Here is a 26,750-nt window from a genome sequence, read left to right on the forward strand (position 1 = left end):
ATAATCAACGAAATCAAAAAGAGACAAATGTGAGCTTTCACAATAACTTACGAAAATTAATAATTTTCCAAACCTAACTAAATAACTGGAGGCAAAGTTTTTTTTTAACTGCACGTAGATCACAAACCTGAAATCGGTTGATAAATGTGAACGTTATCGTGTTTTTATTCAGAAAAAAAACATAGCTCCCCGTTTACTTCCATGTATTTTTAAGGCAGTCTTGCCCTCACTAACATGGCGGACCGTTGACGTATCGCAGCAACGGCTCAGAGCGGCCAATGAGGCGTCTAGTTATTTATATGTCTATGGTCGTGTCTACCACAGGATGGATATAAAAGAAGAAAATAGCCTATTTTATCATTATCATGTGTTTTCATTTAGGCTTATCTTAATTTCCATAATTTATGCTGCAACTTGTCTGATTTTCAATGAAATATCTGACTAATAAAATCGCTTGTTTTTCTCCTCTAATCCTCACCCACGAAGACTGTTGATGCTTATCAAATACGAGTCTATAATTTTAAGTCATTTTTAATTTGCGTGTACAGATCGGCTTTTAAAAAGAAAAAGAAAAAACAGTGCACAAAGTAATAGAGCATCACAGTCCCGCCCACAGCTGGTGCCGGTGTGGTGAGAAATCCAGTCCCCCCGCGAAATCGAGTCCGCTTAGGACCAAGGCGGTAGCTGTTTTAAATGCCTGATCAAAAGTTGTTATCGCGATAACTTGTTGTATGGCTAATCGGAGCTGCGGTAGCTTGTTGCTTGTTCAAGCATATTGCTTGAACATTTATATGTAAAAAAAAAAAACACAAAAAAAAACAGTAGATTCATTATATTATAATAGCAATAATTGCTATATAATTATAACTTGCAATCTATATAAACTATCTAGTTGTATTTTTAGTTACTTTCAGTGCACAAAAAACCATTATTCACTTACTATACTTTAGAGCTGAAACAACGAATCGATTTAATCGATTAAAATCGATTATTAAAATAGTTGTCAACTAATTTAGTCATCGATTCGTTGCTAAATAACTTTTATTTGCCGTAAGCGGCTCATTTCGTGCATATTTCAAATCTGCGGTGACCAAAGTCTGGCAGTAATGAGCCACCGGAGGTTTTACTCAGCCAGTACAGCAGGAGAAGTAGCGAATAGCCAATAGCTGGCCTTGTTTTATGTCACGTGCTTCCTGAACAGCGTCTCTGCAGCATTCAGCGTGATGTGGGAGTACTTTACATTGAGCCTTTAAAAAAGAAGAGTAACCTGTAAACTCTGCACTACTGCACTGTTTAAGGGGATGTTCACATATCGCGTCTTTTGCGCGCTCAAGTTCGTTATTTCCAACACCGCACCGCATCGAGTTAAAAACATTTAAACTTTTCCGAATGCCGCAACCGCACCGCGGGTCATGTGACAAGAACTAACCAATCAGCTTCATCCTTTCCCGTAACAACGTTAAAAGCTCAGTCAAGATGAAAGGAACAGCTGATCATAGTTGTATATGGATTTCCATTTTGAAATAAATTTAGTAGCAGATTTTAGTAGCACATTTTTTGAGCTGCAAATCCATTTATCCTTTGCTGAAATTTCCGCGTCTTCAAGGAGAGAGCACGTCATGGTTGCTTAGCAAAGGCAGACGCCTCAGGGGTGCTTCTGCCCGAGTGCTTTGGAAAGAAGGAGAAAGCGGTACATCTAGCGTTTTCCACGCGTTTTAGGCGCGATTTGTGAACGGCCCCTAAGACTTTCATTTGTGCAGATTCTCCAGTACAATGTTGTTTCCAAATGTTTAGTCATAAAAGCTGATAACATTGCTTTTTAACAGTTAACATTTAAAGCTTTACAAACATGTTCTGTGATCAGTTTGTTGTTTACCAGTTCAAAATTCAGTCGTGCAGCCTAATTATGACTGAACGAGAGAGGTAAATGTTTAAAGATATTTGAAATGCACTTTTTTTCTAAGTATTCACTGCTCTTTTTCACACAACAGGTTTTTTGTGTGTGTCCTATTTTTTTTTCTGCACAACCTTCTGATGGATTTTACTTTAAATTGTGAGTTCCATTCAGGTTTCATGCCATTGGCACTTTTTTTGAAGGATTGTTTACAATTTCACAGCATAAGCTATAAAGCTTTTTCCCAGTAAATAATAAAATACAATGCACTGCAATTTTATTCTGTTTTATCCTTATTCTTCGTGAAAATATGTTCTGAAAGATTCCTTAATAAGCTTTGTTCAGGATGTTAAACTACTTTAGGAGCTCTAAGGACTGCCATGGTGAAAACATTATTTGAAATCTCCTTGTGAAATTTGCTAGAGTTTGGGTCAGTGTTCTGATTGCAGAAGAGTTCGACAAAGGATTACTAACACAATAAAACAACTCCAGGTATATTTTTGATGAGGATATGACAGTGCAAAATGGTTAAAATCTCTTAAATGTATCTATGATAAAGACCATTTATTAATAATTTACTTGGGGAAAAAATGGAAAAAACTAAAATATAAGTACATAAACCAATTAATCGTAAAAATAATCGACAGATTAATCGATTATCAAAATAATCGTTAGTTGCAGCCCTACTATACGTATTTGTATAAATATAATAGGCATACTGACATACTTCATGTAAAATTAATATAACATTCGTTTTACATAAAATAATATATCTGTATATAATACAACAATAACACGGTTCTGCACAAGCAATTGCGATATTATATCATTTAGATTAACAATATAAATTTACACACACACACACACACACACATCGAGTAGCTGTATGCTATGCTGATACGCGAGTAACAAAAAAAAAAAGAGAAATGTTTGATTTCACAACCTATAGCGCGTCGGCTATATACTAGCCTTTGAAACATGTAATTTAAAGTACATAAATGGTCATTATAGCAAAGTTCAAACGACATAAATAAAAACGCGATTTAGCAGGAATTGTAATCAGGCGCTAAAAAATAATACTCATTAAATGTTCGTTTAGCCAATGGGATCACTCGGGGTCCTAAGCGGACTCGATTTCTCATGACAAAATAAGTAAAAATTCAATGCAATTTCTGCATTGACATTTGGGGTATAAAGCCATAAAAACGTAACCATACATGGTAGACTAAAAACCAGCTACGGTTGTACTAAACGATAGTATATGCTCATATAAACGCAAATGGATCATGGGGCACTAACCTTGTTTTGATATAAATGCCTTTTATTCGCGATGTCTTGGCTAAGTTTTATTTTTTATTTTTTATTTTTTTTACTTCATTACCCACAATCCTGAACAATCCCACAATCCTACAGTGATGCATCTGATTGGTGGAGCTCGTGTAACTGTCTGGTTAAACCCCGCGAAGGTCCGTGAAGACCGAAGATCATTAATAAAAAAATAAAATAAAAAAAATCCTGTGTTGCGTTTTTGCACGGTAGACTTATCAGTGCAATCATGATCTCCTTGGCTGCCATGAGAGTTTTGCAGGGAGGTTGGTAACGTTAGTTAGCATTATCGTCCACTTTAGCAAGGCTAATGTAGCCTTCATATGGTACGAGTCATATCAAGCATTTTATAATGCCACCGTCAAAACAATATTTAGCCTAGGCATACCTTTTTGTGCATTTACTGAACATTTGTGTAATGGCAACGACATGTGTTGACGACTGAGCGGTGATTGCAGTCAGGTACAAAGCACTTCACCATGTTAACCACTTTCACACACGCACACAATATAAATAACACGATGATAAATATAAAAATCAATACACAATAACTATATAAAACACTATTTATTTACACGATTAATACTGAAAGAATTGCTATTACTGCACATTCACTATATAAAATAAAATTCACTGGAGGAAAAAGTTCGCGCGATCGGCCGTCATCAGATTTGGAAGCATAGACAGTAAAAGAATGTTTGGAAGTCGCTCAAAAGGCTCGTTCGCGGTTGTGGCTTCAGTCGAATTCAATGAGGCGCGTGGTTTATGGGATGAGTAGTTCCTGCGCTCGAAATGAAAATATGTACACAGTCTTGTACCTTTGACTTTTTTGGATTTTCTCTTAATTTTTTCACTCAAAATGATATGTTATATGCTTATGAGTTCAGCCGTAGCTGGTTATCCTCAGACATGCTCTAAAACTCTTTTGATACGTATTTTTCCGAAAGTCAATGGGAGAAATGAATGGGAAATTTACTTCCGGCACCAAAGCTCTCTCGGGCTGTGGCCGGGACTGTGATGCTCTAAATCCCTCGTATTATTTCCTTCACTCTCCAGTCCAGCGGGTGGCGCTAAACACTTACGTTTGTTTGACAAACAACATTAAACCTAAATTAACATTAAAAAAAATTAGTTTCACCGGGCTGTCTGTTTTGTTGCAATGCTATTTCAATATATATTGTTTGAAATGTTTTTGAGTCAGGTCAGTAAACACCTGTAATATTCTCGTCCTCACAGTCTTGGCTACGTTTTGAATCAAGCAGGAATATCTGGAGGAGAATCATCTGAACTGAGATCTGCTGCTGTGAAGATGGAGTTTGTTAAAGAGGAGAGTCAAGAGAACACAAGTGAACCAGAAACCCGGAAAATAAAACACGAGGAACAAGGAGGTTGGTGTTTATTCTTAATTCATCTTTTTAACCATTTCTACTAGAAATGTGACTGAATAGACACCAATACAGTTATATTCTTTGACTTTATTTCTGCTTTTTTTGGGGGGGTGGTCATAAAACTGTTAGCATGTGAGACTGAGTTTGTTTTTATGTTAGTAGAAGACAAATTTTAAGTCGCTACAGGACTGTGGTTATTATCAATTATTATTTGGTACATTTCACAGTGGAAACAGACTTTTACTGTTAGATAAAATACTTATACAGCGTTATCACAACATGGGAGTATTTACTCTAGGGATGCGCAATATTGGACTTTCGCCAGTATTCGATATAAATACATTTTTTTTTTAAATTTTGATTTGTTTTAACAAGAACTTATTTCTTAGAATTAAATAAGCAATAATGCAGTTCTTTTATAAAGACCATACATTGAAGATTTAATAATTAATTTAAATAAACAATATATTAATCACCGCATTATTTTCCCAGAAAGACGCAGTGGTAACCTTAACATTTTAATTTTATGATTTCACATTTGTAAATGGTCTAAAAAAGGGTTGTAAAAATTCTGAAAGTCTTTTAGAGCTCATCATTTGTTTAAAAAATAACATATTACACATTAATGAATATAGTATACATACTTTTTTTAAATAAACTATGAGGGCAAAAAATTATGTAAAATGATCAAATAAATCAAATAATAATTCAATAATCATAATCAAGGTGAAGTGTTCAATTATTTGAGGTTTTGATTTTAGGTCATATTGTCCAGCCCTATCTCTGCTATTTTATCATTGTTCATTTGTATGTCCTTTCACAGTTCTGTGTGTGTGTGTGTGTGTGTGTGTGTGTGTGTGTGTGTGTGTGTGTGTGTGTGTGTGTGTGTGTGTGTGTGTGTGTGTGTAATGAGTTACTAAAAATCTAATTTTTTTTATTTTATTTCAGAGTATATTGAAGAAAATGAGGAGAATGAAGAACTGTGTTTAGTTGAGAAAAATCATATTAAAACTGGAGAAAACCCTTCAAGTTGCTCTCAAAGAAACAAATTGTCAAGAAAAAATGGTCTTGATGTTCACATGAAACTGCACACTTGTGATCAGTGCGGGAAGAATTACACACGAAAAGAACACCTTAGAGCACACATGAGAGTTCACACTGGAGAGAAACCGTTTAATTGTGATCAGTGCGGGAAGAGTTTCACACGAAAAGGACTACTTACAGCACACATGAGAGTTCACACTGGAGAAAAACCATTCACTTGTGATCAGTGCGGGAAGTGTTTCTCACAATTATCACATCTTAATGCACACACAAATGTTCACACTGGAGAGAATCCGTTTAATTGTGATCAGTGCGGAAAGCGTTTCTCACAATTATCACATCTTAATGCACACACAAATGTTCACACTGGAGAGAATCCGTTTAATTGTGATCAGTGCGGAAAGCGTTTCTCACAATTATCACATCTTAATGCACACACAAATGTTCACACTAGAGAGAAACTGTACGCATGTGATCAATGTGACAAAATGTTTTTGAGGGCTTCACACCTGAAGCAGCACCTGAGAGTTCATACAAAAGAGAAACCACATTCATGTCATTTGTGTGGAAAGAGTTTTTCACGTCTACAACATTTGAAAGGGCATCAGAAAATACATACTGGTGTGAGAGAGTACATGTGCTTTGAGTGTGAAAAGACTTTTACTTCAGCGAGCAGTTTAAAACTGCATGAGAGGATCCACACTGGAGAGAAACCTTACAAGTGTTCACACTGTGACCAGAGCTTCAGTTATTCATCAAGTCTGAAAACACATGAGAGAACCCACACTGGAGAGAAACCTTACAAGTGTTCATACTGTGAACAGAGATTCAGTCAGTCAGGAGTTGTGAAAACACATGAGAGGATTCACACTGGAGAGAAACCGTATCACTGCACTGAATGTGGGAAGTGTTTCAGTAATGCATCTTCTCTACACAGTCATACAAAAAACATTCACAGTAAGTAGGTCATCTCCAGATTTGATGCTGCCTCCCAGTACCGCCACTCCCTATTCGCAGAGTACGCGAAGAGAAACTCCTTTCTGATATTGCTCCACTATTTTACGCCGCAGCATTGGGGGAATTGGTGATCCTCTGCCCATCTTGACTTCTGAGAGACACTGCCACTCTGAGAGGCTCTTTTTATACACAATCATGATGCCAATTGACCTAAGTTGCAAATTGGTCATCCAGCCGTTCATTATATGTACATTTAACTTCTCCTGCCTCTTATTGCTACCTGTACCAACTTTTTGGGAATGTGTTGCTCTCATGAAATCCAAAATGAGCCAATAGTTGGCATGACATTTCAAAATCTCTCACTTTCAACATTAGATGTTATCTATATTCTATTGTGAATCAAATATAAGTTTATGAGATTTGTAAATTCTTCATTCCTTATTTACTCACAATTTGTACAGTGTCCCAACTCTTTTTAAATCGGGTTTGTAGATGCAGGATATACTGTCATGTTGATTTGTAATTGATCTGTTTTGCTTCTCTTGTAAAAAAGGATCTAAATGTATTAAATGGGCCCATTTCAGAAGCAGTGTGAGCTACTCAGTCAGTGCAGATTCAACCGACCTCAGAGTGAATGTGTGAGAGTGATCCCATCTAAAAATTAAAAATAAAGTTATTTTGCATGAAGCATTTAAATTAAAATACCTGTTCAATTTGACTAAAATTCCTATATAAAAAAAATAAATACCCAAAGTAAATTAGAATGTTAGAACCTAGAATGTTAGTTCCAACGATCTATCTATATGGAATGTCATTATATAATTTTGTTTTTAATTTTACCTGTCTTGATTCCTAATACACAATAGATGACGATTGTTAGGTTAAACGTTCAGAATACGATTCCATATAAGGTTAGTATAGCCTAGTTCAGCACTTTGCGAATGGACAGCGACTCAAGTAGCACGTAGTAGCCTGTTCTCGCGTTCTACGAGTTCAGTAGCACATTTTTAGGAAACGCGGCTAACGTTCATAACCTCGTACGTAGAGAGCGCTTTTAAGAGCTAAGATAGGCTAGGCTACATCGTTATCGGGAAACCCGGCCCAGAACAGATAGCCTAAACATCAGAACAGGACAGAAAATAATAATATAAATATAATATAGGCTAAATAAAAAACATAAAATAGGCCTACATTAAATAGCTATATATTTTTTATACTTAAATAATTAACAAATTACTACGACAAAAATAAAATACTGAATTGATCAGTTTGAAGCTTTGAAAAACCGGCAAGTTTTTTCGTATAGATGTTTCTGAAAACTTAAGGCTTTTTTCTTCATAAAACGCGTTGGACATCATCACACAAATGTCTGCATATGGACCAGTTAAATCAGAAGACTAAAATTCGCCTGCAGAGAATAAGGATGTCACAACAATAACGAGCCACTCACACAAGGTGTAAGGTTTAACTGATTTTATATTTTTTGATTTGCGTAGAATGCAAGTTTTGTAGAACTTGAGAAATAGATAAAGATAAAATAAAATACAGTAAATGGAAAAAAAAATAAATACAGAAAATACAAAGTGTGCTTCCACAAATAAAATAATGTCTTTAAACACCATTTTTTCTTAGAGTTTCAAGGACTTTAAATACTCTAAAGGACTCATTTTCTAAACAAAATAAATAAAGAACAAAAATAAATGTATATTCTGCTATTTATGCTAATACCTGTTTTTAACCTGGGTTACACACCTCCCAGCAGTTTATGCACGCACTAAGCAGAAATGACATAAGCCCACATATCTTTACAGACAGCCAAGTATAAAACACAAATGCAGTTAGAACCCACATACATTCGTCAACAATTTACCTGCTTAGTAGGCCTTATGAAAGCCAGGGCTGGCTTCAGTAAGTGAATTGAACAAACCAGTTCAGAAGAGTTGCAGGCGACGAGTGTTGCTACTGAACCGTCTAAGTACCGTGTCCTTCCATTCGCTTGTGCATTTGCGTGTCAAGTCTTTCTCGAATGCAAGCTGCACTAACCTGGCCTTTCTCTCGTGTAGCATTGTGCGTCTGTGCTCCGAAAAAACATTTTTCAGAGTGGAGAATGAATTCTCACACATTGCTGTGGATGCACCAAATAACAATGCATGTTTCAAAGCAGTCAGCACACTGGGCATGGCAATCAGATGGTTGTGGTACGTTGAGATGATGTGCTGTATGGTCCAGTCTCCCTGCATTGCTTGCTTTTGTGACATTAAAAACTCTTTAGCAACTTCAAACTCAGCGTCAACAATAATCGATTGTGACAGGTCGAGAATATGCTTCACAGCTTTCACATCAAGAAAGTTATCGGCCTCTGGATTTAGTGCTGCAAGTGCACTGGCCAGTTGTGAGTTGCGCTCCCTGAATCTACGCTCCAGTTCCCCAACCTCCGAATCAATAGTGTTGTAGTACAATCTCCGAAGTTCAGTTTCCACGTCATCATCACCTCTGTGTCCTCCTGTAGGCCCTGTAACGATGTTACCATCCATCCGTGTGCTCTCTATGCGTCTCCGTTTTGGCCCGGGACTCAGTGACTCGCTGGAGTGCATGGCAGTATCCAGCATCTGCTTAAACTCTTCATCACAACGGAGTTTTTTAAACACATGCTGTTGCACTCGCCACAACACTTAAACCTGTCAACAAGTCAGTGTCCTCTCTCTGGAGAAGCTTGTTCGGTGGGTCCAATAGAGAAAGGACTCTGTGGGTTAAGTTGGCAAGGAACATGAAACTTGGCTCAGATATCTCACGCAGCAGACCTGTAGCTTCCATTCTTGTTTCTGAGCCATAGTTCAGCACAGTGTCAGCATCGGTCAGAATTGATTTTGTCATTAAATGACTTAAGAATGACTGATACAGTGGCAAGATGCCCTGTCCATCTCTGCTCCAGTAGACGTTTAAGATGCGCACCTTTATAATGCATAGCAACAGTTGGCTTTCTACAGAACTTGTACAGGGAATCGCACACCTCGAAAAACTCTAAAAGTGCGGTCTCCGCAGACATGGCATGAACAACAACCAAATGCAACTGATGGTTAAGGCAGTGCACATATGGTATCTCACGTCCAAGTCTGTCCTGTAGAATTTTCTGAACACCACCACATTTCCCCGACATAAGTGCAGCTCCATCATATACCTGACTCAGAATTTTTGAGCTATCCAAGCCAACCTTGTTAAGCTCAGTCAGAATGGTGTCAGTTAATGTCTGTGCATCACCTTTCTGAGCCGTAGCGATGCACAGCAGACGCTCTGTAACTTCGTAAGACTCATTCACAAATCGAAGCACAATCGATATATTTTCACATCCTGTGGGGTCACGCGTCCCATCAACTTTCAAAGTGTAATAGGACTCACCAACTTCCTCCGCTATAGCCTCTGTCACCACATTACTGAGTGTTCTTATAAGTTCATTTTGCATATCATGACAGGTGTAAGTGGCATTGCGAGGGATTGTCTTCACCACATTAGCCAATTCAGGATCCTTTTGGATAGTGTAATAAAGCATGGAAAGGAAAAGTCCAGACCCCCCCTCCAACATGTCATCAAAAGCTTCAATCTTCCCCCGTAGTGGCAACTGGTTTTCAACCAAGAACCCAACCACATCTATTAGCTAGGACACATAATACCGGTTTTTCCTGAGTTGATCTGCATTGACAAGCGTTGATACCTCATTCCCCGTATTGCGACGCATCTCCCTCTCCTTCCACATTGCATAGCAAGACAGGTGGTCCCTCGAAGTTTCATGTTTATGAAATCCACGGTCTTTGGCCATAGCGTGTTTCCAGTTACGATAGCCCACACTCGCGAAGGCATCCAATGTTTCAGATTTTCTAGTAAAGCTGAACATCCGACAGCAAAAACAAAATGCTGCGTCTGCCTTGACACTGTACTCCAACCACTCTCTGTTGTGAAACCATTTATCAACGAATGATCGCCCCTTGCCACTGTAAACGGTTACAGGATACTGTTTCAACACAATTTGGACAGGCCTGTCAGTCCCGATATCATCAACCGCTGTCCGCTGACTTGAAGGGCTTGAAGATTGTTGCCCTATGGCTGCGCTAGTTAAATCTTTTGGCGGTTGTCCGGAGCTAGCATTCGCAGAAGAAGGGCCAGCTCGGCTCTCATAGACCGTGGTACTGGTGGTCGTGGCCGTATCTAAGTAGTATCTAAGTCTGCTGATTGACGAGGCTGCGGAGGTCTAAACCATTTTCGTAAATCCATTTATTTTTTTTTAGAATTTTTTACAATTAGCTGCTAACAAATGTCTATAATATAGACGGACAAACTCTTCTTCAACTTGAAATGGATTTTGCGCGCCCGCTGCAAATCAAATGTAACAACTTTACTCGGCGACCAATAAGCATTCACCATGACGAAGCCTATTAACGTGCCATGAACAACCAAAATTATGCATTTTCCCCATTATTTTTATTTTATTTAATTTAAGTAACAGTTTGAACATTTAATATTAAAATGATAACTAAAAGGGATATTTTTTGGGGGGCCACGCCATGGCCTGTAGGAGGGGCATCAATGACCGCTAGGGGGGGCACGGCCCTCGAATGCCCCACCACAGCGCCGGCGCTGATTCTAGTAACTAAGTATACTTATACTATATGGTGCTCCTTCAGCTAACATACTACAACTTTACAAGATATTGGGTCAACGGTCTAATACAGTTACTAGTATCTGATGATGATTATGAATTCAGTTCCTGGATCTGTTGAATGACCAGAGGTGTAAAGAGCATAGTAAACCTGCATTTTTTGTTAACCAAGCTACCAGCATTTTCTTGACGTGTTTAGTATAGCTTGAATGATTGATAAAACTAATGTTTTAATTTTTTTCCCCTCTCCCCACCACCAGTACTTACTCTCTGGTATGACATGTGCATTTCAGGAATCTGGCTTATTGTTTGGTCTTGAACTGTTGCCATTATGGTGGGGTTGTAGGGGTAATCTACTGCACTCAAGCAACAACATTTGGACTGGTGTGTGAACATTATGTCCATTTCACCTTCTCTTCTTGATGGCTGGACGACCACATTATTAAGTTGGATAGGGCATCTAAAACATGACAAAAAAAAGACCTTAGAAAAACAAATTTTGGTTTTGATGCATTGTTTTGGAAGATTTTGCTTGCCGACTAGAAATTGAAACATGTAACAGCATTTCAGTTTTAACTTAGAATGGAGCTCCAGCTTGAACACCATAAGTTTACACACTTTGTGGTGTTGTTGCAAGACTCCTTCAAAGTATTGTCGTTTCACCCCATGTCGTAAAGTGTGATGTGAACATAGCCGGTTCCCGACTGGTTAAGGTTGGCATTTGAAGTACTTGCCATATCTATAAAAAATTTAAGATGGGACATAGAATTAGTACATATAGAGTTTAAGAAACTGACAACATTTTACACATAAATAAATAAATTCTTACCGTTTTCTTTTCTTCAGCAGACTTCACTATTGTTGATACACAATGTGGTCAAGCTTGAACCAGGGACGTCACTAGGATTGGAAGACAGGGGGGGCTTAGCCCCTATTTGTAACTTGTGTTTGCAAAATCTTTGCACTCACATACAAGCATGTGTGTGTATTTATATATATATAATAATTATACACAGAGAGAGTACACACACATTTATTATTTAAATGTAAACTTTTATTTTGGATGCGATTAATCACGATTATAATCATCTCAGCCCTAGTTAGAATATAGCTAGCATATATAATAAATATATTGAAATAATATAGTTAAGTACATAGTGCCTAGACCTGTTAACAAATGCTTATTGTTAGAAAGAAAACAAAACAATCCTTATAGACCATAGTAGTGATTTTTCCAACCCGCGGGTCCGCTTTTATGAATTTATTTAGCCCGCCCTGGCCTATAATAATTCAGCTATCAAACTGCCCAGCTATTTCACTTCAGCACCACATTTCACACACAAACACACACACACACACACACACACACACATGAGGATTGGCGCATGTAGCCGGTGAAGGCTCCAGCCACAAACAGACTATCGTCTGCAGATATAAGTGTGTTTTTACACACTGTTTAATGCAGCTCTGTGGGACATGGAATACTTTAACATGTAGTTACAAATTAATAAAACATTGAAATTATAAAAAAAAATGAAAAGGTGCCTTAAATGTGAAATTAAAACTGCCAGAAGGTGGCAGCGAGTCACTAGGTGTGTTCGACATCGGCTGCAGCTTGATGCAACCGATCGGCGAGAGTAGCCGCGTGCAGGTGGGGAGAAGCTGCAAACGGAGATATGAAGCTGGACACGTTGTGGCTCCCGTAGTTTGCTGCAATTACGTCAGTCATGGCAGATCACGTGGCGTTTGCTTGATCGCGTTTAAGATGTGTGTATAAGTGGTGTTTTGGAAGGGTGTCTTCCAAAACAAGATAACATATTGGATATATACTTTAGCAGTATGACATGGGTGTTTCTGCTAATACAAAATGATAAAAGTAACCTATAAAAAAATTCCCTGGTGGGTATGTGTTTTTTAAGAAGGTTTCAGAAACAAGATTTACAGTACCCTCCTGCTGAGCTCTTTTTAACATTTTAAACATAACACCACTGATTTTCATATACAGAAAAGCACAATTCTGTTGGATTTATATTGTGATTTAGACCAACTATTTGAAAGTGAACAGAATGTTGTCAAGTTGTTAAGTTGAAGTTACAGCAAGTTGTTAGCAGTTTGCTAACCACATGCAGGTGAAGTATAAACACAGCAAAATAAACTAGACAATATGAAGAAACCAAACAAATGGAGGAACATAATGTATTATGTATCATTTGTATAGGAGCATACATTTATGACCACATTAGATTGTATGTTTTTAAGATGAACATTTTAGTTATTAAAAATGCTCATTCGAATAGGTTATGCTGCTGAATACTGTAAAAGGTCTGTATAAAAAAGAAAGTCATGCAAAATAAACATACACAAACTTGATATTGACAATAAAGTAAATACAGTAAAACAATATTTAATAAATATGATTTATAAGATGAAGACGACATAAAAACGTATTGAACTGTTTTAAAAGTCCATATTGAGAATTTCTGAAACTGAAGTCGACTCGCAATTAACTTGAAACGCACGTCATCGGTGTCATCAGTGAATCCAGCCAATCGTGGATCAGTTGTGTCGTCATCAGAACCTGTGCAGCCGCTCTTCAGAAGCTGCGCTGGCTGAGTTCTCCGGCTACTCTCGAATCACTCTCGCGGTACTTTGATGGCACACGTCACAGTCACGTGGCGTCAGCGCTGTATCAAGTCGGACAAAATTTCTAACCGGCATGCACTGCTTCAAGTCAGCCGACGATCGGTTTGCGCAGAGCTTCATGAAGCCGAACAAGCCTAATATCTCAAACAAGCCTATTACGATACATGCTTAGCGTATGACGTCATCTAGTGACGTTTAGCAACTTTACAGGCGTGGTTTAGCTACTTTCCATTCTACATGGAATTAGACAAGGCTGCCTGTATTTATTTTAATTAGCTGGTCAACTACTTTCTGTTTATCTTAGAGCAAGTGCTGTACATGGCATTAATATTGCAGATAGAGAGATTATACTGAGTCAACTCGCAGATGATACTACACCTTTTTTTACACAACTCTCTTCAGGTTTCTTTAGCTATTAATATTATTAGTTTATTCTCTGGGGCATCAGGTTTACACTTAAATATCCACAAATGTGAATTATTTTCAATCAAAAAACATAGACCGCATCCCAGTGATAGAAAGTTAGTTACTTAGGTAGTCGTTTCTTAGGATATGAAGAATATATGTGTTGATAACTTTTCTCCATTTATGGAAAAAACCAAAAAGAAACTAAATCTGTGGTTACGCAGAGATTTGTCTCTCAAGGGTAGAACTTTTTTTTCTAAAGCAGAGGGTGTTTCACGTTTAGCCTATTCTGCTACATCGCTTTATGTCAATGCTCAGACTTCCAAAACTTCATTTCTTATGGAAAAATAAGAAACACTATATCAGAAAATCTGTAGTTATGAATTCTTATGAAAATGGTGGACTTAATTTTATCAGATTTTCTTCTCTTAATTATACATTTAAAAGAAATTGGATAAAACAAAAATAATATTATTTTGGTGAGTCAGTTATTTAATGAGGAGTTTTTGTCACATTATAAAATCCCAATTACAGCAAGAGAATATGGTATTGTTTTTGGAGCTATCCCTTCTGGGATTATTTTGTTTATAAAGGGTTTTAACGACAAGGTCTCTCAGATTTTGCCATATCTCAATGTATTTGATACATATGTCGGTGAATTATCCCTAACTACCAAATCAAATAATAGAGTATTCGTGCTCTGTTCCGGAATGAAGTTGTCTCTCGTCCAAATGCCATATTCTATTGGAACAGACATGTAGGTAAAATTAACTGGGCTAGGGCCTGGGTATTGCCTCAAAAATTATTTTTGTAGATCAAAGAAGTGTCTTATAAAATGATACATCAGTGCTATCCCACAAAATGTTTTTACAAAGGTTTATTTCTGAGGACTTTGATGTAAATTGCTCCTTTTGTGGTCTCCAAGCTGAAGATTTGTCTCATTTATGTTGGTATTGTGCTACTTCCAGAGACTGTGATATAAAACAGTTTAATGTTGTTATAGGTAATGTGTCTTTAATCCATTAGGTGGCGACCTAGTGTTTTCTAAGAGTGGAGTTGAAGACACTAAGAGGAACTTGAGCCTACCAGTTCCTTAGACTAGTCACATTGTGCTTGCATGTACAGTCAAAAGTTCGATGTTAATAAAGCTCAGACTTTGAGGAAACTAAGTTGCTTTATTGAAACATCACATGGTGTCAGAAGTGGGGCACTGTTAACACCATGGCAAAGTTTCAGCCCCCGGACAGTTTTGATTTCGGTCACCCCGAACGATGGCCAGAATGGCGTCAGAGATTTCGCCGCTAAAGGATAGCCACTAAACTTGACAAAGAAGAGGCTGAAGTACAGGTCTGTACACTGCTTTATTCTCTGGGAAAAGAAGCTGAACAAGTATATCAGACATTTACATTCGGGGAAGAAGAACGAGAGGACTATGAAACTGTGATCAGAAAGCTAGATGACTACTTTGTACCAAAAGTTAATGTTATTCACGAGCGTGCACGTTTTCACACGAGGGCTCAAAAGCCAGGTGAAATGGCCGAAGAATATATTCGTAGCCTCCACGAGCTAGCAAACACATGTGACTTTGGTGCTGCTAAAGAGGAGAATATTCGCGACAGGCTCGTAATCGGGATTCAGGACAGAAAGCTGTCAGAGAAGCTCCAATTAATACCCGAATTAACACTCAGAAATGCCACAGAGCTTGTGAGGCAGTCTGAACAGGTCCGTGGACACATTAATGAACAGAATGCCAGTGTCAGTGCTCAAATCAGCGAGGTGGCCGGTGCCAGAAAAAAATTCCACCAAAGTGAAAGAGGTAGACAGCACCGTGGATCGAATTGGAACCAGACTGAGCATGTTTCTGACTGGAGATGTAAAAGATGTGGCAGAAATCATGGGAAAGGGGAAATTTGTCCAGCAAAAGGTGCTGAGTGTCGGAAATGCAGGAAAAAGGGTCATTTCGCTGCAGTTTGTAGAACCCGAGAAGTCCATGATGTCAGCAAACCACAAGAGGGCAGCAGTGTAACACATTTCCTGGGTGAGTTAACTCACATTGATGACAAAAGTGGAGCTTGGATTGTCACACTCCCAATTCAGGGCACAGACATAGATTTTAAAATTGACACAGGCGCTGACATAGGCGTCATTTCTGAGAAAAGCTTCTCAGTTTTGAAGTACAAGCCAAAACTTAACAAAGTCAATGTGAAACTTGAGAGCCCAGGAGGTACATTGCAATGCAAAGGTCAGTTTAGAGTGAAGACTACCTCTAAAGATGAGCAGTATATTTTTGAAGCATTTGTGGTGACTGGCCCCTATGTAAACAACCTCCTTGGTCGTGATGCAGCAAGTGAAATGGGTTTAGTTAAGAGGCTAGAAGAGCTCCAACCCATTTATTTTTCTGAACTGGGACTAGTGAAAACAAAACCCATTCAAATCTGCCTGAGGGAGGATGCTGTACCATACAGTGTGCACACTACAAGACGGGTGTCCGTGCCCTTGCTTCCAAAAGTCAAGGCGGAGCTAAAGAGAATGGTACAATGTGGTGTTATTGAGGAGATCACTGAGCCTACAGAGTGGTGCGCCCCTATGGTGGCCGTTCCAAAGAAGACAGGGCAAATAAGAATTTGTGTCGATCTGAAACAATAAAATAAAGCTGTAAAAAGAGAGAAATTTGTGCTACCAACAATTGATGACATCCTTCCTAGGCTAGCACACGCCAAAGTCTTCTTGATGCAGCTAGTGGCTTCTGGCAGCTTCCTCTGGATGTGGACTGTGCTAAACTGACAACATTCATTACACCTTTTGGAAGATATTTTTTCCGCAGGCTACCGTTTGGGATCACCAGCGCGCCCGAAATCTTTCAACGGGAAATGTCAGTCATCCTAAAAGACCTGGAAGGAGTTGCAGTTTTTATGGACGATATTTTAGTATTTAGCAACACTCCAGAGGAACACGAGCAGCGACTGCAGAGGGCTCTGGAAGCCATTGACCAGGCTGGTCTCAAGCTGAACACGGAAAAATGCCTGTTACGTCAGAGCCAACTCCGGTACTTGGGACATGTCATAGACAAGGAGGGCATCCGCCCAGACACAGCCAAAATCGAAGCTATCACTCACCTTGAAAAGCCAAAGAACGTTTCAGAGCTACGGAGAATGCTAGGAATAATTCATTACCTGGGAAGGTATGTTCCTCATCTCTCAGAGCATATTCGACCTCTCAATGAGCTGTTGAAACGAGATGTAGTTTGGTACTGGGGTGCTGTACAAGATGAGGCCTTTGAAAATGTGAAACGCCTAATCACAAAAGCTCCTGTGCTAGCATTCTACGATGTCACAAAGCCCACAGTCGTCAGCGCAGATGCGAGCAGCTATGGTCTGGGGGGCGTTTTGCTGCAGGACCATGATGGAAATCTGAAACCAGTGGCTTACTGTTCCAGGGTGCTGACCGATGCTTAAAAAAGGTACGCCCAGATCGAAAAAGAGTGCCTGGCGGCCGTGTGGTCCTGTGAAAAATTCTCACGGTTTTTGTATGGATTGGAAAGTTTCATCCTGCAAACCGACCATAAGCCACTGATTCCTCTGAACAATGCAAAGGATCTTGATTCAGTTCCCCTGAGATGTCAAAGGCTGTTGCTGCGGATGATGCGTTATAATCCTGTCGCACAATATGTACCTGGCAAACAACTGGTGGTCACTGATATGTTTTCACGACACCCTCAGCCAACCATTTCATCAGTGGTTTCTGAATTAGTGCAAGAAGTGGAAGCATATGAGAATGCAGTCAGTGGTGCATGGCCAATTTCTCCCACAAAGCTGGAATCTGTGAAAAGAGAGACAGAGATGGATTTAGAGCTACAAAAGATAAAGCAGTATGTGACTGATGGCTGGCCCAGGTATGCAGCTAATGTCCCTCAATTCTTGAAGTCATACTACAGTGCACGTCATCACTTGTCAATTTTCCAGGACCTTGTGCTTTATGATGACAGGATCATAATTATAAATTAAATATGAGGTCTGACATACTGCAAAGATTGCACAGTGGTCACCAAGGCATTGTGAAATGTAGAGAGAGAGCCAGATGTAGTGTGTGGTGGCCAGGCTTAAGTCAGGAAATCCAGAATCTAGTTATCAGCTGCAAGGACTGTCTGGAATCAAGACCTACCCAAAGGAAGGAGCCACTTTTAACCACTCCACTGCCTGACCGTCCATGGGAGAGAATTGGTGCTGATATCTGTGAAGTGAATAAGCAACATTACTTGGTAGTCGTGGACTATTTTTCAAGATTTATTGAGATTGCTCACCTTCAAAACGTGTCAGGTGAAACAGCACGTGCTTGCTTGAAGAACATGTTTGCACGATGGGGCTGTCCCAACGTTCTCTTTACTGACAATGGCCCACAGTTTTGTGGAAGTGCTTTCAAAGATTTTGCTAGAGATTATGATTTTAAGCACATTACTTCAAGCCCTTATTATGCCCAGTCAAATGGAGAAGCTGAAAGGGCAGTGCAAACCGCTAAAAGGATTCTGAAACAGTCTGATCCATTCATCGAGTTGATGAGCTACAGATCCATACCCCTTCAAGCTACAGGCGTAAGTCCAGCACAGCTGATGATGGGAAGACAAACAAGAACTACAGTTCCCACATTGGAGTAACAGCTGCGACCTGAATGGCCCGATCTGCGTCGAGTGAGAAAGTCTGATCAAAAGGCAAAAAGGACCTACAGGAAGTATTAAAACAAAAGAAACAGTGTTAGAACATTACATGAGATTCCACCTGGAACTCCTGTTGCAGTCAAGCTGGATGCTGAAAGAGGTTGGATAAGATCCGGGACTATTCTCAGAAAGTGTGAATCACCACGGTCTTACCTCGTCCAATCTGAAACTGGAGTACTCCGACGAAATCGACGACACCTGATGACGACCTAGTGTTTTCTAAGAGTGGAGTTGCAGACACTAAGAGGAACTTGAGCCTACCAGTTCCTTAGACTAGTCACATTGTGCTTGCATGTACAGTCAAAAGTTCGATGTTAATAAAGCTCAGACTTTGAGGAAACTAAGTTGCTTTATTGAAACATCACAGAGACTAAGTCTTTATTGATTTATATTCTCTTTTAATGTGTTTTTTTTTCTTCTTTTCTTGTTTCTTCTTGACTCCTCCTACACAATCTGCCTGGCAGGAGGTAAACTGCTCCAGTTTGTCTTTTTGTTTATTATTTTTCCCTTATCCTCTCCAGAAGCTATTGCTTCCTTTTTTCTTTTATTTGTTCCACAAGCTGGGAGATAAAACCTTTTTCTGGACAAGTGCTTGTGGTGCTGGGGCAGGACTCTGATTAATGCTCTTAAGATATTTTTACCTTTTGTTATGTCCACATTTACCCATAGAATAAATGTGGGATGTAACAATTGTGAGTATACTAAGAATCTGTGGAAAAAACATTTTTTAGTTTTTTTTTTTTGGTATAATTTCTGACACTTCCTTGAAATATGAAAATGTTATTTTGGGTTATATACATTTTTAAAAGAGAAAAATCTGTTTTTTTTATTTTTTTATTTACTCAATCTTATTTTGTCTTGTTTTGCCAAATATTTTGTTCACAAATATATTGTAAATGTAAGGCTTTCTTTAATCTTTTTCTGGAAGATTTAAAACTGTATTTGTATTTGATTTCCTACTCTTCCAATAAGAGAGCTGTAAAAATTGATTTTTTTTTTTTTTATGTATATTGTTTTCTTGCTCCCTGGTTATAATAATAAAAAAAGCTACTTTCAAAGATGGCAACACTGCTCTCCAATCCAGCGGGTGGCGCTAAACACATTTGTTTGTTTGCCAAACACCATTAAACCTCAGACGAAGAAGATTAGTTTCACTGCGCGATCTGTTGTTATTTTGTCAGGATGCTGCATTAATACAAAGGGTTAGACATTATTTATTTATTTATTTATTTTAATTTAAGAGAAAAATACTGTTATTTTCTCATCCTCACAATCGTGACTAAGTTTAGAATCAAGTAGGAAATATCTGGAGAAGTATCATCTGGACTGAGATCTGCTGCTGTGAAGATGGTGTATGTTAAAGAAGAGAGTGAAGAGAACACGAGTGAACCAGAAACCTGGAGAATAAAACACGAGGAACCAGAAACCTGGAGAATAAAACAAGAGGAACCAGAAACCTGGAGAATAAAACACGAGGAACCAGAAACCTGGAGAATAAAACACGAGGAACCTGAAACATGGAGAATAAAACACGAGGAACCAGAAACCTGGAGAATAAAACACGAGGAACCAGAAACCTGGAGAATAAAACAAGAAGAACCAGAAACCTGGAGAATAAAACACGAGGAACCAGAAACCTGGAGAATAAAACACGAGGAACCAGAAACCTGGAGAATAAAACAAGAAGAACCAGAAACCTGGAGAATAAAACACGAGGAACCAGAAACCTGGAGAATAAAACACGAGGAACCAGAAACCTGGAGAATAAAACACGAGGAACCAGAAACCTGGAGAATAAAACACGAGGAACCAGAAACCCTGAGAATAAAACACGAGGAACCAGAAACCTGGAGAATAAAACACGAGGAACCCGAAACATGGAGAATAAAACACGAAGAACCCGAAACATGGAGAATAAAACACAAGGAACAAGGAGGTGGGTATTTATTCTTCAAACAGTCGTTAAAGACAAATGTGGTACATTCACAGATCATTTGTATAAAAATAAGACCTTGACTATCATTAAAATTTCTTAAACCCCTGTTTCAAAGTTCAGCGCGGTAAAGTTTTAGGTTGGATATTCGCTGGATATTCGCCTAGGTTGCTTTAGGGACCGTCTGTAAATTTACCTCTCACTACAAAACGAAGTCCAGTAATGAATACCAATTATGTTTACAATGCCATAGTTAATGTCTTGTGGGTAGGGATATGCCGATATAAAATTTTCCTGTTGCGATTAATTGCTCATGCTTTTATCACTGTAAACGGTATTATCACAGTATTGAAGTTTAGTTTTAAAAAGTGCTCAAAATATAGTATAATATAATAGGTTAAATAAAATTTTTCTAATAACTAAAATAACTGAACATTTAAATAAAATAAAACAAAGAAAAATAAAGTTAAAAGTTTTGCACAGATTAAAGTATAAACTATAAAGACCCATAGGTATCACTTTACAATCTCATTAGTTAACCATTAACATTCACAATAGCTACATTTGCTAAAGAAGTTATTAATCTTTGTTAAAAAAAAAATACAAGTCATAGTGCATGTTAGCTCATTAAATAATACAGTTGCAACTTTACATTTTAACAACGTGTTATTAAATATTGGAATACCTAAGATTAATGAATGTTCAGAAGAATTTGTCATTGGCAGTTTGCTAACCAATTAATTAACTTATGCTAAAAATGAAGCCCTGATGTAAAGTATGAATTAACAATAAAAAATCTAAACGTTTCAAACTTTATCTATGGCACGTTGTAGTCCAGATTAAAATAACCTATTAAGTCTTAATACTTAAGTATTTGGCACTGTTATGAACATCATAGCAAATACACAAATCTGAAAAATTATTTAAATATGTTTCAGAAAGTAATCCAGCTGGTTTATTTAAGGAGTTTCCAGGGTAAGGACATTTTCTGTAGTTTAGCTCCATCTGCTGTCAGAGAGTGAATGTGCTTTCATTCAGCGCATCCCTTACGTGTTTATTGTTACAATCTTCAAAAACAATTACTGTATTTTAGGGTTGCCGTGGTGAGGAAAATTTCCCACCGGTTAAACAGGAATTTATGAATGAGATAATTAATTTTAAACGTGTTTGAATTAATGATTCAAATTAGTATTTTGATATATGTAATCATGATCTTCATTTTAAACAAAACAAAAACTATTTTAAACCAAATAGATTAGTTTATTATGACTTTGGGGCCGTTCACATATTGTGTCTAAAAATGCTTTCTCCTTTTCACAAGTGCTTGCGCTCCCGTGGCGTCTGTCGACGCAACCGCGTCGCTTCTTTAATTAGCACGCGTCCAAACCTCAGCCAGTTGGTTGCTGAATAAAACAGATACCTTGGAATCACGGAACAATGTCGGCAACTCTGCATTATTTAATCCTATGGCCAGTGTTCGTAACAGCTGCTGTATGCATATGGATAGCCTACAACTTAGCTATTTGCAGCTCCCTAAATTCAATGGCAAGCAGTTTTATAGACGAGGCATTCGGCATTCGCGTTTTCCATTTTGACCCACAAACTTTCTTAGCTGTAGTTGCACGCACATATAGAGCAACGTGTTTCCACTTTCAAAGTGTATTACAATATTTCAGCTAAGTCAAACAGTTAAACAATGCTTTGAAAGTTTAAACGTACAAGAGCAGACTTCCAGCACTCTGCTAGTGGGGGAGGGGCAGTGTGAACTACAGCATCTCCAGCAACACAGAGCTGCCTGTGGACGCCTGTCTGTAAATAATGGCGGGAAAAAACTATCGGCGAACGCAGCAGCCACGTATCGGCCGATGCCGATACACATTAAACCCTCAAAAATCAGCCCGATATATTGGCTGGCCGATGAACAATCCTGTTCATGTGATATGATGCATTTACACAGCAGTTGTTTTGCTGGAAGAGCCAAGAGAGCATTCAGCTCTTCAGCTTCAGCACGCGCAGCTTGAACAGCAATACACAACATTAATAACCATAATTGGGAATGTCATAAAGATAATATTATAAAGAAGTGTACTGAAGTGTAACAATTTATTTAGGCTATATGCCTATTCATTGTAGGCTATAATAGACCTGTTTTAAATGACATTTTTAAAACAATGAAATCAATGAAATGAAATTGTTTTGAAGCAAATGAATTGTAATTTTAATTTAATAATAAAAGTAACTTATGGTAATTCCTCAAATATAAGCTGGGGCCTTTATTTACCTGAACTGCAGAAGGCTTATCTTATCATTTTACATATTTTATTTACACATAAGTTATGTTGTCCAGTAACTTGTTTCCATTATTTAAGCATTAGGGGCCGGTTTTTATTTAATAATAAGTCCTACATTAAAATTTCCCTTAAACTTAAGTGTGTTGCTGAAAATAACACTTAAGGGTTTCTTTAGGTGAAACGTCATAAAGCTTTAGAATTTCTCTTAAGTATCCCTTAAAACCCAATAACTGTTGCACAAAACCACTTAACTGTCATTTTCTTAAAGATAACATTAGGGCTGCTCCGATCACGATCGGCCGATAGTTAAGGCGCATCTCCAGTAAAGCTGGTTGTCTAATCAGCGGTAAATTTCATCAGGTGCTTGATTTCACATAAAGCAGCTGTTACTACACGCAAATCCACGTTAATTTTCAGCATTTATTTGCGCATCTTCTCAGTTAACAACGGCTCTGTGTAGTAACAGCTGCTCTGTGAAATCACGCACCTGAGGGAATTTACCGCTGATTAGAACCAGCTTTACCGACGAGATGCGATTAACGATCGGCCGATCGTGATCGGAGCAGCCCTAGATAACATAAGGGTTGGAAAATGTCAAGTGTTACACAAGTTTACTACAAGTCATGATCGCCCGCTTTATATGTTAAACAGATTTTAAATAAAGCATCTATTCACATAAAAACAATGATCAACTTACATAAGGCTCATAATTAGCGAAAACGTCAGTGCATCACACTCGAGAGCAAATTGATATTCAATATTTTCTTATTGTATTGTCATACATATTACCTGGAGATGACTTGGAAAAACACATATAAACCATAAATTGCTGCAATCTTGAGTTTATTGTATTTAAGTTACAGCTTTTCCCAGGTTGGGTCTGTTGCTGGAGCGGCTGAGAAGGCTCTGTTTTCATTGTACAGTGCGAGAGTGGCCTCTAGTGGCTGAAGTCACTGACAGCACGTCCTGTGTATTTAGACACGCATCTGACCGTTTGATTTGAGCAAATGCATCATATCACATGCACAGAAGTGTAAAGGTTTTCATTTATTTTGCAACCTGTCATTTGAAGTCTATTGTTCAGCAGAATGTACATAGCCTTTTACTACTACTAAAATGAAACAAACATTTATTTTTAATCACACATTTCTTCCATGTTTTAATTTTAATAGTAAATCTCCCTTGTTTGCCAAAAAAAGTTTGCTTAATTTTAAGTAATTAAAAGACAAATAAAATTAATTTTTCATGTCTTGATTTGATGACAATAAAAATGTAAATACATACAGAATTTTTGAGGGGAAAAAACCATTAGGCTTCTTTAAGAAAAAATAAATAAATTAAGTTGTTTCATGTGTTCAAATAATTAGACATGCTAAAACAGAATTTGATAACAATAAAAAAAATATGGTGAGGAACAATAAAACATTTCATAGGCCCCTAATCATGTAATTTTTATTAAACTTATTTGAAAATGTGTAAGTTTCATGATTTTATTAAATTAGACTTTATGATTAATAAACTTTAATTTAACAATTAAAAAGGAGTGGAGTAAAATTAAAATGGAAAAAACTGAATCCAGAAAAATTAAATAACAGAATTTGGAAATAAATAAAATGGAATTTAGGAAAAAATTAAACCGATTTCATAGGGCCCTATTAGAGTGTGGTAATTTCAACATTTACTATTACTTTTACTGTTATTATTATAACTTTTTTTTATTTTTTGTAAATAAAGCACTAGTTTAGTTTATTTTTTTTCAGTATCCATTTGAAAAACTATCGGTTAATTAATCTGTATTGGCCAGTGTGGTCCAACCTAGCTATCGTTATCGGGAAAAATCCAATATCGGTCAAGCTCTAGACACGATGGTGAGTAAACACATTTTCAGAATTTTCAGGTTTGAGTGAATTATCGATTTGAGTTTTCTTATCGTCTGGTCACTCTCTTTCATATTTGGTTTTTCTTTTTTGTTTTCCTTATCCATGTTATATTTTTTTCTGTGAAAACGTACACCGCTATCTGCATTAAAAAAATAATGTGACCATGGCAACAGTCAATTTTTTAATGGCAAAACCTTGGTCGCTGTTGTGAAAAACTTAACAGTTTCCCTTTGCTAAGGGATGTGTTTAAGGGATTATATGCAACCGGGCCTAGGGCTGTCAAAAAAAAAAGCCTCATAGTAGGGGTGGGCGATATCTCGATATTTACGATATATCGAGATATTTTTTTAACTCGATATGGATTTTGACATATCGTATATATCGATATATTGTTTATATTTAATTTTGATTACGCCACTTTGCTTGTTTGCATTCTCTGTGCTGTGCTCGCTCGCTCCCGCTCGCCCCCCGCTCCCTTGCTTTTGTTCCCCCTCCCCTCGCGTGTTGTCTCATTTGATTTAACATGGCGGCGCCCACAATCAGCCCGCAGGCTACAGATCCAGAATTCGTCTCAAAAAAAAGGACAAATGGCTCCATTATATGGAGATACTTCGGGTTTAAGGCGTCGGACGAACAGCAAACCGAGGTATACTGCCGTGAATGCCGCAAGTTGGTTCCAACCAAAGCTTCTAGCACCACAAACCTGTTCCACCATCTGCAGACAAGACACAAACTCGCTTACGAGGAGTGCAACAGATTAAGGATCCCGGCCACTAAACCCACTGGCAACACTCCACACACTACACAGATAACACTACACAATGCTCTAACGCGGAGTGTAGAATATGAAAGAAAGAGCGCAAGGTGGTGTAGCATCACAAAGTCCGTGGCATTTCATATAGCGGTGGACATGGCACCCATTTCCATCGTTGAACAACGTGGCTTTATAAGCATGCTAAAAACACTTGATCCGAGATACAGTTTACCTAGTCGGCATTACTTTGCGAGACAAGAACTCCCACGACTGTACACTACGGAGAGAGAGCGTCTTGCTTCCGAATTAGAGAAGGTTACTGACTATGCCCTGACTACAGACATGTGGAGCAGCAGGACATGCGAGCCTTACATGTGCGTCACCATACATTATATTTTGGACTGGAAGATTAAAAGTGCATGCCTTCAAACCACATATTTCCCACAAGATCACACAGGGGAAAATATCGCAGAGGCCCTCAGAGACGTAACAACAACCTGGATGTTAAATCCAAATGGACCCGTGGCCATCACCACTGACAACGGAGCGAATATCGTCTGCGCAGTCCAAAACAACAACTGGCAGAGGATGCAATGTTTTGGTCACAGACTACATTTGGCGATTGGTGAGTGGAATATACCTGGTCTTACATGGGCGTGCGTGCGTGCGTGCGTGCATGTGTCTGTGTGTGTGTGCGCGCGCACAGTACACATGTACACTGAAAATGTTTTTGTAATCAATTTCTTTATGGTAAGTGGTTGCACAATTGATTTAAGCTACATTTTAACAAATGCATTACGTTAACGTTTAACAGTTCAACTTATAACATTTGTTTAAATTAAGCTAAAATCAATTGTGTGCAATCACTTACCA

The 26,750-nt window shown here is 38.2% G+C and overlaps 4 protein-coding genes across 4 annotated transcripts in view; all 4 read left to right on the forward strand.

Moving 5' to 3' along the window:
- The window catches only part of LOC132131592 (zinc finger protein 420-like), a 74,225-nt gene extending 67,601 nt beyond the window's left edge, over positions 1 to 6,624 (forward strand). The window contains exons 3-4 of the mRNA XM_059543687.1: positions 4,440 to 4,608; positions 5,557 to 6,624. Coding sequence (XP_059399670.1) covers positions 4,440 to 4,608; positions 5,557 to 6,617 — 1,230 coding nt within the window. The 3' untranslated portion in view covers positions 6,618 to 6,624. The remainder of the gene's footprint in view (positions 1 to 4,439; positions 4,609 to 5,556) is intronic.
- LOC132159410 (zinc finger protein 501-like) overlaps positions 1 to 26,750 on the forward strand; it is a 531,393-nt gene that overhangs the window by 260,232 nt on the left and 244,411 nt on the right. The gene's annotated exons all lie outside the window — the stretch shown is intronic.
- Positions 1 to 26,750, forward strand: part of LOC132157170 (zinc finger protein 883-like) — a 499,035-nt gene that overhangs the window by 181,091 nt on the left and 291,194 nt on the right. The window lies entirely within an intron of this gene.
- The window catches only part of LOC132097645 (antho-RFamide neuropeptides type 2-like), a 69,876-nt gene continuing 63,224 nt past the window's right edge, over positions 20,099 to 26,750 (forward strand). The window contains exon 1 of the mRNA XM_059503536.1: positions 20,099 to 20,955. Within this exon, the coding sequence (XP_059359519.1) occupies positions 20,367 to 20,955 (589 nt within the window). The 5' untranslated portion in view covers positions 20,099 to 20,366. The remainder of the gene's footprint in view (positions 20,956 to 26,750) is intronic.

This window comes from Carassius carassius, chromosome 1 (assembly GCF_963082965.1).
Source record: "Carassius carassius chromosome 1, fCarCar2.1, whole genome shotgun sequence".
NCBI lineage: Eukaryota > Metazoa > Chordata > Actinopteri > Cypriniformes > Cyprinidae > Carassius > Carassius carassius.